Source organism: Vanacampus margaritifer, chromosome 7, assembly GCF_051991255.1.
Source record: "Vanacampus margaritifer isolate UIUO_Vmar chromosome 7, RoL_Vmar_1.0, whole genome shotgun sequence".
Taxonomy (NCBI): domain Eukaryota; kingdom Metazoa; phylum Chordata; class Actinopteri; order Syngnathiformes; family Syngnathidae; genus Vanacampus; species Vanacampus margaritifer.
This window is the reverse complement of record NC_135438.1, coordinates 17,814,929-17,834,597: the sequence shown is the minus strand read 5'-3', so window position 1 is coordinate 17,834,597 and position 19,669 is coordinate 17,814,929. Positions and strand designations below refer to the sequence as shown.

Here is a 19,669-nt window from a genome sequence, read left to right as displayed (position 1 = left end):
TGAGATTTTAAAAATAAATGTAAAAAGTAGTATTGATGCAAAAATCATTCATAAATAATTATTAAATGCTGTCAATATTTCAAGAAAATATAAGTTCATACATTTATTTTATATAAGTAGGCTATTAAATGTAATTTTCCTATAAACCCAATCTCCCCAAACCAGAATGGTTCAACCCATCCTGTCATATGCCATCTAGCATCACCTATTAATCATTTGAAAATCTTATTTAAAATTAAGTTAATGATTTCTTTTTGAGAACAGATCTTTACTATGATCTCAAAGGAGGACACTTATTGGTGATCATTTTTATGTGCACAAATCTTAATTTGTAATTAAGTTGTTTTTTCTTTTTTTAGATATATCTTTTGATTTATTTACAAACAGTTACAGAGAGACCAGGTACAAATAAAGTTCTAAAGTTTATTAAATTAGATAATGGCACGGCACTGTTTTGTGCGGTTTTAACATTCTGTTTACTCCCCTTGTCCTACGGGTCATTTTGGACCTGCCCTACCAAAGCCCCAAAATAAAGCAGCATTTTTTTAACTTTAAATCCAAAATGATGAAATAATCTGTTATTTATGAATTCAACTCCATTTAATAAAAAAAATTATAAATCATTTTTATTATGTATTTTTTGTTACACAAAAAGACAATCAGCAGTGAGTGACCATTATTGCACTTCATTTTTTTTTAAACCAACAACCATCATAAAACTTTTCTTTTACACAATAAAGGTTTATTATTGCTGTTATACAAATATGAAGTGATTATTGCTGAATTAATGATATTCAAAGGGGGCGGGGGACAGTCTACAATATTCAACTTCTTCGTCAACAGTTTATTATTTAATTTTTTATAGGAAGTGAATTATAAAACGACTTCTCTCATATCACAAAAAAACAAGAAAATGTTGCTTGACTGCGAACAATTTTCAACATCAACTCTATTTAGGACATGTAGGACAGACAGTATGCGTAAATGTAAGAATTTGCTTTGTGGATGTACTGTATTTCTCACATGTGCAAGACATAGCTTTTGTCCTGCATTCCTTCTTCCATTGGCAGAATTGTCACCTTTTTCTTTTTACCGACGCCACTGCAGCCTCAGGTTAACAAGGACAAGCTCCCTGAACAGCTTCCACAATAGCTGCAGACGTTTCTGTGCAGGGCAGGTGCTCCCTTGGCTTAAAGCATGGGTTGACAAGAGCCGTTCCCAATTTGCTCAAGGATCAGCCTTCTCTTGTTTTTCTTCCCTGACATCCAGGTCTGGTTGAGCTCCTTCCATATGACAAACAGGACAATGATGTTATGGAAGATGACCACGGGTCAGCATGCAGTCATCCTTCTGCAGCTTTATGTTCTAATAGCTTTGCCCAGGTTGTCTACGCCTCCTGATGTACAGGAAAAAAAAGGTGTTTAAATGCTTTTATAATTAATGGGTCAGAAATGACCCATAAGACAATCTTTGTATCCTAGTGGTGTACAACCCACATGGAAAGATAAGCAAAAACAAAGTGACACTTTTTCTGATGATGGGGTCCATTTAGGAAAAGTCGTAACGTTTCAAGTTGGAAAACTGTAGTTTATAAGGTATTTTTTCTACAGCTAAACATGGTAGTGGGTCACTTTTGACCTGCAAGACAACACAAGGGTTAAGTCTTTTTTTTTTTCTCAACCAAAAATGATATGCGCTGTTTAGGGGGGACTTGGCTGGAAAAAAAAAAACATTTCACTTGGGGTACATTACCCCCCCCCAAAAAAAAAGATTAGAACCACTGTTACAGAACAATCTTAGAGTGCAGACATATTGCTTTCCCTGTAAAATGTCCATCTCCTCTCCAACAAGTCCGAGTACCAGCAGTGAGATTAATAGCGCAGCAAAGCCAGTCAGTCATCTCACATCCTTGTTTGAACTTGGAGTTGTTTTGAAACTCATTTCGAATGCGCTGAACTTGAAAAGCATATTAAAGTATCAGCCAAATGTGACTGAGTTTATTGCTATATTTCATACCTAATAACGTACCAGTGCTAGTTAATAGTACATTTGCTATGTTGGCTATGGCTGGGTGTTTCTCAAAACCATGCCATGGTTTACTGGCAAGCAATAGGATGTGTGACATTTGAAAATTGTAGCCTGGCCCTGTGGCCCATAAAGCATTATGGCCCATGGGGAATTCTCCAGGGTTGTTAACTTATTCACTGGCATTGACGGCTTTAGACGTGAAAAATTCATTTGAACTATTTCTGTTAGTTTTTTTCCACTTTTAACAAGAGTATGAAAACCTAGAAAAGTTGTTATTGTACATCTAGAACAGATATCAAATTTGTGATTAATCGTGAGTTAACAATTGAAGTAATATTGTCTTTTTTTAAATAATTTTTTTTCCAAAACCTAATTTTTAATCTTTTTTTTGTTTTTAAAATAATTATTCAAAAAAATTTCAATTGTAATTAATCGCATGACTTCAATAGTTCGCTCATGAATAATCACAAATTTTATATCTGGTCTAAATGTACACTATTTTTTTTCTTACTCTTAACAGAAGTGGAAAAAAATAGAAATAGTTCAAATGAATTTTTGACGTTTATAGCCGTCAATGGCAGTGAATGAGTTAATATGGAATGAATTGTCTTGTGTCAGCCTCAAAACCATCAGTTTTTAGCATCCAAAAATTCTCAGTCTAATCTGGGGAAAACAAAACAAAACATTAACTTGAGTAATGTGGCAGATACACCGCTGCAGTATTTTTATTCTGAACAGTATTTTATATATTTCATCACCTGTTATTTACGTATTAATTTTGACAATTTGTTAGCCTATTTGATTAGTGTTGTATTTTTAAAATGTAAATGAATAATCCTCTCATTTTATGGCCTGGGAAAATAGATGGACTCTGTTCCAATGGCATGTTTTCTTTTTATTCAACATGACCTTTTTCTTTATCAACAACAGATATGAACAATTACAATAACCTAATACAATAAAAGGAATGTCATCAGCAAATGTTAGAAAGTCAATGTACACCAACGTTATAATGAGCATTTCAAAGATCAAACAATAAATCTGAATTGGGCATCACGCCCTGCAGTGTGAACGTAGCCTGCCTTATATGGTCATGCCAACATCATGCAGCATCAGAACATCACAGCACTTTCGCCAAGGCAAGTAGGTGGCAGTACAATACTGTACATCGCGAGGGTTTCAAGACTGAAGCCAACAATCTGTATATAAATAGTTAAGTTTTTGGCATGAGCTGGTGTCGTAAATCGTGAAAAATCAAACTTCCATCGAGAAACACAGCTTGTAGAGGTCGTGTAGTGCGTTAATATTTAATTATCAGGCACGGCGTAAGCATTTTCGCACCAACACAATTTTCAAGCTACATCGACACACCGGGCCCCAAACTATGAGCACAAACCTCCAGCTCACAAATCTTGCCGCACGTTTTTTAAGCCACAACATTCTACTAATTCTCCAAGCATCTCTTCCTTTGCAGCGGCAACATGTTTTCAGTTGGATTCTTCTGCTTTTCTACTCTTCATCCTCATTTGAATGCGTCTCCGCCCGCAAATTCTCCTGCTTCTTAAGCACCACCCTCACGTCTGCTTCTCTGGCTTCCTGTTCACAGGCTATTTGCTCGTCGTTCGTTTCATCGGCCTCTTCATAATTAGCTTTCAGAGGCTGCCCATCCTCCCTCCACGGCGGGCCGACAGACTGCAACTTCAGTTCAATGTCGCCTTCCTCCACAACTCCTTGGTTTGTTTGGTGGGCGTCGTCTCCGTCGCCTTCAGACCTCATCCCTAAGCCGAGGAGAACGTGCAGCTCGGGGGACATGAAGTACGGCCTTCCAGGTGAGCCGTCATTTCTCTCCAAGTCTTCGCCTTTCGGTGAGCAGAGTTTCATTGGGGTTCAAGGAAAATATTAGAGGGGGTGAGACAGCAACAAATAAACACGAAACTAGCAGCTCAGTTTGACAAGTAATAAATATAAATAGAAAGTAGCACAATAGTAGCATAATACAAGGAGAAATGAGACCATGCCAATGAAAAGTACTCACAGAAGCACAGGAAGATTGTGTCTACACACATGGAGTACACACTGAGGAAACCATGGGCAATGAAGTAGGATCCAATTACATTCGTCTAATTAGAGGGGGGCAAAACAATTTGACATCAAAAATTCTGCACCACAGATAAAAATTAAAACAGTATTCAAACAAGTTCCATCAGCACAACACGATACCGCCCTCTCCAAAAGTATTGGAACGGCAAGGTCACTTCTTTGATTTTGTGGCATACAAGACATTTCAGATTAACTCATTCACTGCCATCGACGGCTATAGACGTTGAACTATTTCTATTAGTTTAACATTTTTCCCACTTTTGTTAACAAGAGTTTGAATACCAAGATTTTTTTTATTGTATTAGAACAGATATAAAATTTGCGATTAATCGTGAGTTAACTAGTGCAGTCATGCGATTAAAAATTGTAATCGCCCGACGCCCCTAATTTTTAATAAGCTTTTCTTAAAAAAAGAAAAGAAAAGATTATTAAAAAATAATAATAATAATAAAGAAAAGATTATTAAAAATCAGGGGCATCAGGTGATTAAAATTTGTAATCGTAATTAATCGCATGACTTCACTAGTTAACTCACGATTAAACAAATTTTATATCTGTTCTAAATGTACTACAAAAAAATTCTAGGCTTTCATACTCTTGTTAACAAAAATAGGGAAAAAAATTTAACTAATACAAATAGTTCAAATTGTTTTTTGACGTCTATTGCTGTCAATGGCAGTGAATGAGTTAAAAGATGAGCAAGATTAAAGTTTTGAGTTTTCATTTGAAGCAAATGTATTGGAACGATCCTTTTTCAAGTAAAGTGAGTAACATTTAATATTTGGCGGCATAAAACCCTAAATGCAATACATTTGTCATGCCTGCAACCCAGTGATGTCTTCAGACTGTTACATTCCTCATTTGAAATTATTTTCCAGGCCTTTACTGCAGTCTTTTTCAGTTCCTGTTCTGGGTGTTTCTCCCATCAATCCCCCCGTCAGGAAGTAAAATGCATGCAGCAAACATTGGGCATAGCCAAAATAACAATTTGTAAACCTACTGGTGTACTGGGAAAGCATTTCAAATGAAGAATGCAACAGAATGTTGAAGTCAACAAGTCGCAGGCTTGATGCAGTTATTGCAAGTAAGGGTAAAGCCACCAAATATTAAATGTTAAATTCACTTGAGGTTGATTTGTCAGTGATTCTCAACTGATGGGTGGGGACCCAAAAGAGGGTCACAGGTCAATTTTAAATGGGTAGCAGACAGCTAGTAAAACATTTCTGTATTCATATATATAAGGGGTGTCAGGCGATGAACATTTTTAATCGTAATTCCATGACTTCAATAGTTAACTCACGACTTCAATAGTTAACTCACGATTAATCACAAATTTTATATCTGTTCTAAATGTACAGCAAAATCTTTTTTTCTAAGTTTTCTAAGATTCATTTTTTAAACCAGATTAATCACATCTTAAATTTTTGATTAATCGCTTAATTAAAAAGGCTTTTTTATCAACATTTTTTGCCTGCAAAAAATGAAAGATCACCTGTTATGTGTCAATTCTTTCGACATTTAATGTTGAGGACGTCTTCACACACGCTCATCCTCCTCTTTTTCTAATCAGTTAATTACTTGCATAAATTAAAATGGGGGGAAAAAACTGACTAGCTTGACATGAACAAATATTCTGAATGTCATACGCAAACATTTATTAAATGCTTTACTTAAATGCTTTTTATAATTGTTCAAACACAACCTGTGCTACTTTTAACGTAACCATCTGCTATCACGATAAAGGATAATCTGTGGCCAAAATTAATAATGCGATTGATGTGATAATTTTTTGTGATGAATTAATTAGTTAATGCTTTAACAACACTATATATATGCAAGCGACAGGAAGCGTAACTACATTAGTTACTTGGTTCCTCTAAGCAAATCCAATGCAACTAGGTTCTAATTAGTGGATATCATTCTGGGGCGAGGGACATGCTTTTTAGCGGTCCATCAAACTCCTCTTGACAATATAATACACACGTGTTGTCAGGCTATTTTAGACAAAACATGTTCTTTATTCTTCCTAAAATCTATAAAAGTGGGTCACGGCTATACAACAAAAGGAATCAATAATTTCACAAATGTAAAATGTTAAAGCCTCAGTAGAGGTCGATCGTCATTGTGAATGTTTGCTCCATTTTGGACTCACCAGTATTGGCACCCAGTAGAAGTTCAAAGAAGGAGCAGCGCACTCAGGAGAATCAATTCTTCCAGTAAAGAAGAAAAAGGAGAGGACGCCTGCACAGAAAAAAATTGTAGTACAAGTACACATGAATTACATTTAACATACCATACTTTTGTAAGCGATATGAGAGCGCGTTTACCAATAAATCCAACAATGAGCAGTTTTCCAAGGAACAACAGGAAGTCAGTCACTTTGTCCAAGACAACCACCCTGTTTTGAAAAGGACACATAAGAAAAAGTTCATCTGCTTCTGACGCTATTTACTGCCTCCTATAGTCTGGGGTCTGCAAGTTTTTTTTTTATGTCTCCCTCCTCGAACACAGCTGAGAGGCTCTTGCAGAACGTAATGAGGAGCTGATGATTTGAAACACCTGGGTTGGAGGCAGGAGACACGGAAAACATGCAGGACTGAGGCTCTCTAGGACCGAACTTGTCTATCCCAGACTCTGGGAGAATATCAGCTAACAACGGGCGAGCATCAAGCATAAACTAATCGCATTTGTGCATCATCTGCGTTGAATTAAGTCCGAGTGGCTGGGTTAGTTTCAGTGTATTTCTAAATTTATGTCAGTAGTTGTTGCACTTACATGATTCCATGACTTGAATAAAAATATGGAATGATCGAACTTCTAATTAAAAAAAAAATCTATTAAATGTCACTAAGAACATGTATTTGATTGTCAACTAGTAAGTTAAAATAACAGTGACAACATCATTTGTTGTGGAAAAAGTCAACGCAAGGCTGTTATAGAAATCAAATTGTATATGTTTGTTACTACTTACACTTATTCACAAAAACATATTGGGCCCTCGTAGACACAAACACTCGGCATAAAAATCTGGGCATTGCAGCAGACAGAGGAAGTTTATTTCTGTTTCACGCCCCTCGCAGCTGATTTGTTGAAAGTGGATTACAATTTAGGCTAGCTAAAAGCAGGTCTAAGTTGTGGTGCAGGTGGTATAGCAAAATATACATAAATACTAAAAGGAAACTCTACCCATGCAAAGTCCTACATCTAATTCAAATGCAAATTCCAACACATCTTATTGCCAGTGATTAATATAAAGAATGAAACTTAAGAATGTTAAAATAAAAAGACAAAAGAAAAACATTGCCTTTGAATAATATTCAGGTAAAATCCTAATGTGCAAACATTACTGTGTATACTTGTCAAGGCAGAAATTTAGATGAAGTCTCCAATGAGAGCAAATGTTTGTAAAATGTAACAAGGTATATCATTTCCAACCTGACAACGTTCCTCAGCAGAAGATTGAAGGCGTCTTGAGCTGATGTACAGAAATTATGCCCATAGATGGCAATCTTGAGACAGACGGGGCACACACATTAATTAGTATAACTAGTATACTAACATCTCTCCACTCCATGGTGATCTGTACTTGCGGAAACTCACCATTATGTAAGCATTTCTGTTGAGGAACTTGATGCATTTCTCCAGACACCAGAAGCAACATTTCATGCAGTTCAGCAAAAATTTTGTAAACTTGTTTTTAGCACCTGGAGGATGAAGGAGAATACAAATTTTGGTAGGAGTAATTCATCTGTCTGTTTTCTTTTTACTATCCTGGCAGAAAAGGCGGAATACACCTTGGACCATAGTCATGAGTCAACGGGCCCCGTTGTTAGCTCATTCATCGCAGCCATTTTTACTGAAGCAATCCCCTTCGCTCTCGGCTGTTTTACTGGATTTTGACAGATTTTGCTAGGCCCACAGAATATTGTGTTCTATTGCTATAAAAACATGGAACCTACCAAAATAAAGATGAGAGGAAGAAAGTTTATCTGTTTCCGTTTTGCAGCAAATTAGAATATAGCTAAGTGTCATAACTATTCACAAATCTGTTAAGAACTGTGGGTAAATCAGCTCGTTTGCAATATGGCCCTGGTTGATCTCTTATACTCTGCTGCCACCTGCAGGCCGTTTTTTGTAATAGCTACCATTTCTTCAACCGTTCTCTGCAGTTGAGAGGCTGCATCAAAGCCTTCTGTATGCTCTAGCATTAAAAAAAAAACGTATAAATACATATATTTGTGAGAATTGATCACTATTTTTGCCCACTATTTCTTTGGGTTGTTTTTTGCAAGTTGGAAACATGGCTGTATACACGTGTAAACATTCAATTTAAAGCCTACCTTTCAGCTTGCGATCAAGGTACTCCAGAAGAACCCTGATGATCTGGATCAACGACAGGATCAGCGAACCAAGTGCCACTGAGCCTGTGTGATACCTGGCAGGCACAAATGAGTTGTTACAAATGCGAATCTGAGTCAGCCCATCAACTTCACAAATCTAACCTGAGGGTTCGTCCCAGAGAGGACGAGACGGGGTTGGGTGGCATATCATCAGGTTTCTTAAAAGCCCAGTAATATGAGGCAAAGGCCCCAGCTAGCGTGACCTGTCCCATGGCCGTCACAAAGTTGGCGCACCAGAAGAGGAGGAAGAGGTTGTAAAACTGGAACACGATGAGGTATTTGTGGTACAGGCTCTCCCCACCATAGAAGGCAAAGTTACATTCGGCTTCAGGACACGCCGACGTTATATTGGAGATGTTGAATGTCTGCAAAAAAATTCAACAGTTTGATAGGAGAAACATGAAGACGTGATGATGCGCAGGATTGGTTATCACCTTAGGATCGCAGGTTTTGAAACGATATTCACAATCCTCATTGGCGGACACTTTGTACACTTCGGAATTAGATGTGGCAAGATAACTGAATGGCGAAGATGTTAAGGTGACAAAAAAGAAACCATATGTATTCATACTGTATGATCCCTGATTAGCATCTGAAGTGAAAGGATACACCGCAGTGACCGCCCAGTAAGCTATCACCACTGCCACGAGGAGAGAAGTCAGCAATGGGTAGAATAATGATGATGTCACATATCCAATAGCCCTGAAAACATTTTTTTTCTCAATAATGATAATCATTGCTTTTCTTATATATAACAATAAAGCAACCTGTGGTAAAGTAGCAGTTGGTATGCTAACATATAGCAAGTTAGCCATCTGAGTAGAAAAAAATGCTAACATATAGCAAGTTAGCCATCTGTGTAGAGAAAAGTGTCGTGGCAGATATTTAACATGCTAACAGTTGCTAACATTGCAATATATTGTTCAGCAACACTCAGTGGCAGTGCTTGATCCCAACCTAATTCCACAAATAATAACATAGTTACAATAATTATATTATTCTGGTTAGAAGAAAAAAAAACATGCATTAGCTTAGCTTGGCCATGGGGCAGATTGCACTTTAACACTGACATTGAAATTGAGTATGTACATTTAGAACAGATATAAAATTTGCCATTAACTCATTCACTGCCATTGACGGCTATAGACGTCAAAAATTTATTTGAAATATTTCTATTAGTTTAACTTTTTTTTTCACTTTTGTTAACAAGTGTATGAAAATCTAGGGGGAAAAAATATTGTACATTTTGATCTGATTTAAATTTTGTGATTGTGAGTTAACTAGTGAAGCCACGCGGTTAATTACAATTAAAAAATGTAATCGCCTTACGCCCCTAATTTTGAATAATCTTTTCTTTTTAATTAAATTAAAAATGTAATTAATTTTTTTTATTATTCACTAGTTAACTCCCAATTAATCACAAAATTTAAATCTGTTCAAAATGTACAATTATTTTTTCTCCCTAGGTTTTCATACTCTTGTTAACAAAAGTGAAAAAAAAAAGTTAAACTAATAGAAATAGTTCAAATGAATTTTTGACATCTATAGCCGTCAATGGTAGTGAATGAGCTAATCATGAGTTAACTATTGAAGTCATGCAATTAATTACAATTAAAAATTGTCATCGCCTGACACCCCTATAATTTACCAATGAGTACTTAATTAAAACCTGGCCTGAAAAGAAGTAGGATGAAAACAATTTGGAAGTGGGAGGAAGAAAAATTAAAAAGTGAGAGGAATTAAGAGAAGAAGGAAAACTATTAAGGAACACAAGAGACATACATTTGTTAGAAACAGCTCTCAACCTATAGAACCACAATTACAATAATAATCTAATTCCTCTCTAACAGTCAAAACTGAGCATAAACGTTGTAGGCGCCAAAGTGTGACTGCTTCACTTTGACACGTTATATGTCTGGAAGGAGTCTGACCTGCTGGACTCTTTGATGAGGGCGATGGCGATCATAATCCTCTTCCTAAGGAAGATGAGCGTCACAATGATGAGGAATTCCACAACAGCGAGGGTGATTGCTGCAAAAGCGGAAGGAATTGAAACGGACACAACACACTATTGGGGAGCATTTTGTAGCGTACTGAATGCAAGCCATGTTTGTCTGATCTCAAGGTAGATGGAGAGGTCGGTCTGTATTCCCAGATCACGGACGGTCAGATCAGCGCCAGGTTCCACAGCCAAACTTTGATACTTCAGGTAACAATGTACAATACCTAAGAACACACCCAAGGTTGAGTCCTTTTCATGTACCCGATGTCACAAGAGTCAAAAAGGAGATTTACCGTAGATTGTGACTGCATTGACGAGAACAATCATGATCCAGACCATGATGCCTGCCAGTAAGCGCAGCATGACTATGAAGAACCAGCTGCTAACCATCGCTATCGTCAGACCTCTAAAAATGGCACAAATTTGAGGGTCACAGTAAAAACATTTGCATTGAAAAATATAGCCATCGAGATTTTTCTTTTGTCCATAGACGGCTGCATTTTGAATCATTGAATCATGTTCAACTTCTTACATTATTATAAAGTGCCAGGATTGAGTGTAATCCTCAAAGATTTTCATGGCCAACTGGCGAGCTTCAAAAAGTATGTTGGACTTCCTGTAACAAAAACAACATTCAAATACACATGTTAAACCTGGTTACAAAATGTAGACTTAGCACAATGATGTGGTTCACATAATACAAGGTGACTGAGGTGACTGTGTGAAAAGGACTCACTTGGTCGCATTGAGCACTTGTGCGGCGGGAATGCCTTCTGGGCCGCCGGTTTGAATAACGCTGTCATTGCCAACCACCACGCTGCCATCCTTTAATGTTGCCAGGGATGGAAGGCAGCGCCGTGTGACTACACAAAGCGGCAGAAGAACACAATTGGAATGTGGCATCGCTAGTTGATGCATGAAACGTGCTCGTCACTCACAGACTTTGCTGGGCATGATCATGGAAGGGCAGAAGCGTATCTTCTCTGCGACACTCTAAATATTCAAAAAAAACAAAAAAAACAAAAACAAACCTGGAGTTAAATTTGACATGGTATTTAGGACACAGTATCATTGAACATTTTTGACTGGTAAGTGTTTTTGAATGTTTTTGCAAGTATACTTTCAGGCTAAATGCCACGCTGTATTAGCTTGTGTGTAAAGATTTTTTTAAAAATCTTTTTAAATCTTTTTTTTTTTTTAGTATTTGGCCAACATGATACCAATATGTTTGTAAATGGAAGTATTTTTTTTTTTTACTTATTAGGGCTGGGTTTTAAAAAAGCGAATAATCAGAATTGAATTGATTTTCCTTTTCGAGACGGATATTTATACATTCATTCTAAGACCATGAATCGGTTATTTTAAAGGTGGGGTCTTAATTTTTGACCGTTTGTTTATAAACAATTCAAAACAGACTCCTCCCATGGCTCAACCCATACTAGCTCAACGTTCCCACCCCTGCCTCTGACCGCACTCGTCAACATGGCGCCTGCCTTCAGCGACACGCCCCCGGCTCTGTGATTGGCTGGAGAGGTAAACATTGACTTTCCGCCCAGAAATGTTCCTCTTATGGCAAAACACAACAAAATGGCAAAATACAGGCCGAGGGGTGTTGGATGACGGCAAACTCACCAACACACATTAACAGAAGGTGTTGATTGAGAAGGATTTCATGTGTATGCATCCAGTGTTTATGTAGTGTTTATTTCTGAGTGAGAAAATAGAATTTTAAAGGCCAATTTTATTTTATCTTACTTTTTCCTCAAATTTACTGTTCACGTGAATTTAAAATTATTTTCTGACATTTATATATATACCAAAAAAAATGACTTATGACCTGACTTTATAATTAATGAATTAGAATTATGAAAATATGTCCATCTGATCCTTGCTGATGTCAATGTTTGTGTAACACTTAAGTGACACGTGTTACTTTTATTATTGAACTAAATAATTTAACCAGTTACTGCCTCCGCAAAATTTAATATGGAATTTATTCTTGGTGCGTTTTTTATCATGTCCTTGATATTTAAGAATAATTGATGTTCCATAATTAATGACTATTGGATTGAATTGAAGTGAATCAGAAAAAAAAAATCTAAATTGAATCAAAACTAAACTCTTGTGAATCGAAATTGAATCTATTAAAGAAGTTACAATCGATACCCAGACCTACTTATTACGTCTGCAGTGCATGATTTCCGTTCAGCATTTTTCCCTACAATTTGGGCGCCAAGCAAAGCTAATTACAATATTTAAACGTATCCAACTGAAGTGGATGCAAACTATTATCCTACATTTACTGGTTTGTCGTTCTTTTGGGGTTTTTTTCCACAAAGAACTTCGAATCGTGATTGGTCTGACCACAAAACAGGTTTCCGCTTTGCCACACTCCATTTGAAATAACCCCTGGCCCAGAGAAACGCTTGCGCTCCTTGGTCTGCTTTAGAAATGGCTTCTTCTTTGTACTGTGGAGTTTCATCATCTGGCAACGGCGGCTGGCACGGTGGATTGTGTTCACCCACAATGTTTTCTGGAAGTATTGCCGAGCCCTTTCTGTGATTTCCCTTACAGTAAGCATTGCTGTTTGCGGTGCAGTGCCGTTTAAGGGCCCGAATATGATGGCCATCCAGTAGGATTTTTCGGCCTTGACCCTAACACACAGAGATTGTTCCAGATTCTCTGAATCTTTGGGTGATGTTATGCACTGTAGATGATTACTTCAACCTTTTTGCAATTTTTTGCTGGTAAACACCTTTCTGATATTTCTCCACTATCTTTCTGCGCAACATTGGAGGAATTGGTGATTCTCTCCCCATCTTCGCTTCTGAGAGACACTGCCACTCCGAGAAGCTCTTTTTATACTCCAATAAAGTTGCCAATGGACCTCATTAGTGGTAACTGGTCTTTCAGCTGTTTTTTTTTTAATGTGCAATTGACTTTTCCAGCCTCTTATTGCTTGCTACCTGTCCCAACTTTTTTGAGATTTGTTGGCACCATGAAATTTACAATCAACATATTTTTCCCTTAAAATGATACATTTTCTCAGTTTAAACTTTTGACCTGTCATCTACGTTCTATTCTAAACAAAATATTGAAATTTGGCACTTCCACATAATTGCATTCAGTTTTTATTCACAATTTGTATAGTGTCGCAACTTTTTTTGTTTTGGGGTTTGTACAAGATTATTACGTTGCGCAATGATTTGTGGGTGCTTTACCTGGTTACTTTGTGCCTCTTCCTGGCAATACTCTAAGTAGTATTCACGGTCTATTTTGTTACCCTGGGCACCTTTCAATGTGAGATGCCTGTCAGGACAGCGTTTCACACATATCTGAAACAGGTGACAAACAACTGTTAGAAAACCATTTAAAACATGTTAATTGTCTCGTAGCTAACCTGTGTGGTGGGACACTGGAGCTCAACCATCACCGCGGGACTGGCACACATCAGGATATTGAAGTAAAACAGAAGAGGCTTGTCCCTATGTCATATGCGGAGGATAGCAACATGTTATTACTGACGGCACCATTACATTACGCTATTAATGCCTGATAACTCACTCTTGGAGTGTTCCTTTTTGCCCACAGAAGTTGCCTTTACTGTCAGTGGGATAGATGATTTTCCGGGGGTCACCCTGGGTCCAGGCTTTACGGAAAGACAAGTAGAATAATTCAAAACAAAAAGAAAAGAACAGAACATATAAAACAAAAGTTTGCTCAAGAGTTAATCAAAAATAATTAACTGGATTATCTTTGATACAGCCTGTAAGAGTTGAAGTCTGCCTGTAACTTTGTGTTTCGCCAGTAGGAGAAGTTGTTGGTTCACTAATTCTAATTGAAAGGCTAATATGTGCGCAACATTATTACGTGCATTGTTTTTATTTTCCGATTTGTCTAATTTGTAGGATTATATTATTAATAATAATTAGATTGCAAGTTTAACCCTGGAGAATCTAAGAACCCTTTTCTTCTTTGGAAAATTATGAATTATACATTAAAAGACTGCTATAAGTTCACTGAACACCAAAATATATGTTTTTTCAATTTTAGCCCTTTTTTTTTTAACTAGCTCAGAGTTGCTAATTTATCAAAATATATATATAAAACATACTCCTAGGCATTCTGCAACATGATATGAAATAGATTAACAAAAAAAAAAACTATTTTACCAACTGATGGTTTGCTGAGAAGATGGTTTTGTTTGGATTGATTCCCAGCTCAACAAAACAGCATGTTGCCAGCCATCTTGTCACCACCACTCTGGCTCATGTAAGTGCAATATTCATCCACTAGATGGCCCCATGAAGGGGTCAGAAGTGGCACTCTGACTTTTGAAGTTAAATTTGTAAAAAAAAAAAGAAAAAAAAGGTCTGTTATTTGAGTAGCAGAATTTATAGGGGCCAAATTTGACCCCGTGGGTTCTTCAGGGTTAATAAAAAGGGTAACATTTACGTTTAACTTCTAGAGCACGATTAGATCACTTCCTGTTTACCACTAGCAACGTACGCCGTGGTGTACCAGCAGTTGGTAGCAGCTGGCTCGAGTGAAGCTAAACGTCAGATCTAGGTACTTGTAATGGATTTCGTTGTATGACTAATTGCATGTTTTGTATTTAGAATATGGATTGTGAATATGAAATCTGAAAACAAACAAAGCATGACAACAGAAGAGAAAGAAAAGAATGGCAATACTAGTGTTCATCCAAATCATATACTTAGTGCATTATGGCTAGTCAGTCTTACCAAGAATTCCCACAGCAAAGTAGCCCAGCAAGGCAACGATGAAGAGAAAGCAGCAGACAATATCCGTGCATCCTCTGAGAACAAAAAGATCTTGGTCAATAATCAGTTATTTTGCGCCGAAACTTTGGAACCGCTGATTGAAAGTTAGCTTTATACCTGTCGCGTAGGGGCCCCTTGAAGTTCGGGTCAAACCTCCGGACCGCCCCTGAAACTGAAAGAAAACATGATCATCATCACTAATCATGTTTACACTGGAAATTTGGATTGTTGATTTAAATTTTCCAAAATGTACAACTACTGATAATTTTACTCTTATTTGGCCAAACAGTAGTATTGAATCTACTACATAGATTATTAAAGTGCACAACAATACATTTACACACCTGCAGTCAGTCATATGTATGAGTTGCAGATAATGGCATATTAATACAAAATTGTTTGGTCAAGTGTGAATTCTTCATAGGCCCATGCCAACAAACACAAAATTGTCAACATACATCAAATGCCATGGTCTTAAATATACTGTAATTGCAATAAAATCTCAATTCATGTTCTGTTATTATTTTTTTTAAACACAAGAACCCAACCTGAAAAAAAATGGCCCACACGTCGAAAACCGGAAACGGAAACAAAGTTGATGGGTGAAAACCCGGAAGTCGGAAGTCTCGTCTCCTCTGTGGCATATAGTCCATAAGCATCATCACAAAAACATAATTTTCTGCTGTGCCTAGCAACAAACAAAATGGCTCCCTTTAGAGTACCTGTGCACTGTGCAGTGCGCCAGACAGGCGCCATGATATCATCTTCACCAAAGCACAGAAAAGCAGCAAATCAATGTTCTGAATCCGGGGTGCTCAAGTTCGGTCCTCGGGAGCCCCTATCCAGCCTGTTTTCCATGTTTCTTTCCACAAACACACCTGATTCACGATCAGGATCGTTATCAGGCTTCTGCAAAGCTTGCCGATTAGCTGATCATTAGATTCAGCTGTGCTGCAGGAAGAAAACATGGATAACAGGCTGGATAGCTAAAATCTGTACCAAAATGTTAACTTCAATTTTTTATTTCATCAATCAAAATTTTGAACCTTGATGTTTTGCAAGATGTGCCTATTTGTTACCCTTTTTAAGGTAACTTTAACAATAATTTAACAAAATATTGACTTCTTAATTTCAAAACTAGTAATCAATTTGTTGTGCATTTTAATAATGCAACAGGATGATTCAACATTTGGTTTCACCATCATAACAGAAGCCGCAACCACAAAGTGTCCCGCAAAAAAAAAAAAAAACACACTTCTGACACCCCTGCCTTAAATCCTCATTAACAAAAGAAACAAAAACGCACAACTACCTTGTTTTCTGACAGGCAACATTGTCTCGTCAGTTCTCACTCATTTGATGACGCTGTCTCACTTGATTCTCCTCGCGTCCTGGCAGCTATTTCTTTGTAATGGCTGTGAGAAGTCTCATATCTGAGACCTCACTGTCACTTAAACCCGAATGCCATAGCAAGGATAGGTCTAACTTGTCCCATAAGGTAAATAAAGAGCTTTATTAGGTCACGTGATGCGTGACTGGTCACAAAGCAGTGACCAGCAATGCCATAGCAAGGATAGGTCTAACTTGTCCCATAAGGTAAATAAAGAGCTTTATTAGGTCACGTGATGCGTGACTGGTCACAAAGCAGAGAGGTCTCAAAGACATGCGATTATTTCAAGGCCATATACTTAATCATGATAACATTTGCCCTCAAATATAGGTCTCTGGTGACACTTATTGATGATAAACATCATCTTATAAATTAGAAACAAGTCAACCCATAATCGTGACGATGGAGTCCACTTCATCTAAAAGTCAAAGCAATGCAGTATTTTACTGTAGTGTTTTGGGGCATTTTCCCCCCACGGAACTGTTGGTTGAGAGTTGATTAACGGGCAATGTTGTTTGTGTACGAAATTTCCGTTTTCATTCCAGTAGGACTGGGCAACAAACTGAATTAATTAAATGAATTTGTTATTTTAACTCATTCACTGCCATTGACGGCTATAAACGTCAAAAAATCATTTTAACTATTTCTATTAGTTTTACATGCCCCCACTTTTGTTAACAAGAGTAAAAAAAAAAACGATATAAAAAACTTATTGTACATTTAGAACAGATATAAAATTTGTGATTAATCGTGAGTTAACTAGTGAAGTCATGCGATTATTTTCGATTAAAAAATTTAGCCCAAAATTTTTAATAATCTTTTTTTAAATTTTTTATTAATTCGCTGCCATTGACGGCTATAAAAAAAAAAAATCATTTTAACTATTTCTATTAGTTTAACATTTTTTTTCACTTTCATTAACAAGAGTATGAAAACCTAGATTTTTTTTATTGTACATTTAGAACAGATATAAATTGTGAGTTAACTAGTGAAGTCATGCGATTAATTACGATTTAAAAAATTTACCGCCTGAAGCCCCAAATTTTTAATAATCTTTTTTTTTTAAATTAATTTATGGCAGTGAATGAGTTAAAAATCAAATCGTTGAAAATGAGCTAAATCATAAAATCAAAGTGCATACAAATAAATACACTCGTTTTCTTCTGGGGGTTGTTCTTAAGTTGTTTTCTTAGTAATATGAACCCAGAAAATTTTATTTAGAATCGCTACTGCCATCTGTGGCCAAAAAATGCAACTACACACCCCCTTCTTCACGTACACAATATGCATATGACGTCACATCCGCAGAAAAAGGACAGGAAATTCGAACCCGAATCCAGTCTGATAACTATTGGCGAGAGGTTTGCAGGAGTACCCACTGTGAAGCTAAGGTGTTAATCTACTAATTAGAACATGTTCCAGTCACAAATGGGCAAATAAATAGATATTGTTGGGCAAATTGTTACAGAGAGCAACTTTAAGTTTTGTTATATCCAAACGTTATTGTGAGTAGTAATTTTTTACAAATGGCAGAATGCTGGATGGGTCGTTTACAAGACTACTTAATTGTGGCATCTAAGCACAAGCTAAGAATGTTAAATTTACGTTAATGTTGTCTCAACATTTTGCACAGGAATTATTTTTGAATCAATGAAACCTTTAATAAATGTTTGTTGAGTTTATTGCTTTGATTAGTTGTCCAGAAAGACTGAATATATATATATATGTTTTGGCCATATCACCCAGCCTTACCTTCCAGTTTTTTTTTTTTAATCGCATGCTGCACTCGCCTACATCCTAATGCATCCCCTGGGGGCCATCCGCCCCTGTCCATAAAACCTAGCGGCACCCCTGCCTTTTGCCAGTCTGAACAATCGTCATGTAAACAGTTCAATCTGCGTCCAGTCTTGACATGTGTAGTGATGTCGTTTGATTTAGGTCTTTTAAAGCATTTAAATATATATATATTTGTTGCTTTTAAATGTTTTTAACTTCTTTCTTTCTTTTTTGCAAAATATTTAAAATTGTTGTACATTTCATTGTTTGAGGCGCATTGTGTATGAAATGTGCTATGAATAAAGCTTATTTGCCTTTGCATTGCCGGTGTGACTACTTAGTGGATGAGAACAAGAACATCACACGTTGTAAACAAACAAACAAACAAACAAACAAAAAGACCACGGTCTTCTTTGGACCATCCCATAAGCGTGAAGGCGGCCACAGCAACCAGAAGACAGAGCCAGGAACACGCCAGGCTGCTTTGTGGTGCTGCAATAATACCGATTTTTTGTCTCTCTCTCTCTCTTTCTTCCTCGTTTACGTGATAGAGCTACTTGTGAACCCATCAGACGTGTAATTGTTTGATTCAGTATTGCAAAGGATGTAATTTAACGTGTGTAAAAGAGGTGGATATAATTTGTTACCATGGCTGCAAGCAGGGGCGTGTCATCTTGATTTACGTGAAGCTATGTGCAGCAAAAACAGCACAAATACATCCACGAATGCCTCACTCACAGTTCAGTTGAATGTATGACATTTTTCGTACTGTTTAAACACAAAGGGAAAGATGACTAGCAGGTCGTGGAGGATAACGATGCCCCCAGCTCTGCAGGTGCCATGTGGTCCACACCCAAACATCCAGTGCAGTCATTGTTTCAATATTTTCTGTTATAAAGAGAAAGCCGAGACTAACAGGGGAAAACACGCCCTTACCGTATTTACGTTCCGACTTTGTTACCTCCGGTTCCATATTGTCCCGATCACAACTCACACAGGACAGTTACCATGGAAATGCCGAGGGGGGGAAAAAAAATCTGTGGACCGATTCGGTTTCAGATTAGTGATGGAGCGAATCATAAATGAACCATCCCAAAGCAAACGCACACTTCTCGTCCACGCCTACTGAGAGGAGACGAGGCCAATAGGATTGAGTAGCGCGATGAGCGACAGCGTCGACAGCCACTCA

General features: G+C 37.2%; 1 protein-coding gene across 5 annotated transcripts; it reads right to left on the bottom strand.

The window, feature by feature from the left end:
- Positions 1 to 2,902: 2,902 nt before the first annotated feature.
- LOC144054790 (choline transporter-like protein 2) lies at positions 2,903 to 19,582 on the bottom strand. Of its 5 annotated transcripts, XM_077570079.1 has the most exons (23): positions 16,037 to 16,153; positions 15,863 to 15,949; positions 15,432 to 15,486; positions 15,276 to 15,349; positions 14,095 to 14,179; positions 13,931 to 14,015; positions 13,752 to 13,865; positions 11,469 to 11,523; positions 11,267 to 11,393; positions 11,063 to 11,146; positions 10,824 to 10,936; positions 10,623 to 10,754; positions 10,460 to 10,559; positions 9,138 to 9,230; positions 8,963 to 9,047; positions 8,631 to 8,893; positions 8,469 to 8,563; positions 7,729 to 7,832; positions 7,564 to 7,637; positions 6,456 to 6,526; positions 6,281 to 6,369; positions 4,064 to 4,148; positions 2,903 to 3,887 (listed from the first exon to the last, which is right to left on the bottom strand). In XM_077570079.1, exons 1-23 carry the CDS (start codon positions 16,068 to 16,070, stop codon positions 3,538 to 3,540), a joined length of 2,454 nt encoding a protein of 817 aa, XP_077426205.1. In that variant the 5' UTR covers positions 16,071 to 16,153; the 3' UTR covers positions 2,903 to 3,537. The 5 variants fall into 5 exon arrangements, with proteins under 5 accessions (XP_077426205.1, XP_077426206.1, XP_077426208.1 ...); XM_077570080.1 differs by lacking the exons at positions 15,863 to 15,949; positions 16,037 to 16,153 and adding an exon at positions 19,417 to 19,582; XM_077570082.1 differs by lacking the exons at positions 15,863 to 15,949; positions 16,037 to 16,153 and adding an exon at positions 16,627 to 16,866.
- Between the last annotated feature and the right edge of the window lie 87 nt (positions 19,583 to 19,669).

Bases quoted from the DNA above. Each gene is read 5' to 3' on its own strand.
- LOC144054790 (XM_077570079.1), bottom strand. From the start codon at position 16,070: ATGGCGCCTGTCTGGCGCACTGCACAGTGCACAG. The intron at 14,180-15,275 runs GTAAGACTGACT...CTTTCCGTAAAG, and splicing joins CTTTGCTGTGGGAATTCTTG to CCTGGACCCAGGGTGACCCC. The intron at 4,149-6,280 runs GTGAGTCCAAAA...CCCTCTAATTAG, and splicing joins TCTACTGGGTGCCAATACTG to ACGAATGTAATTGGATCCTA.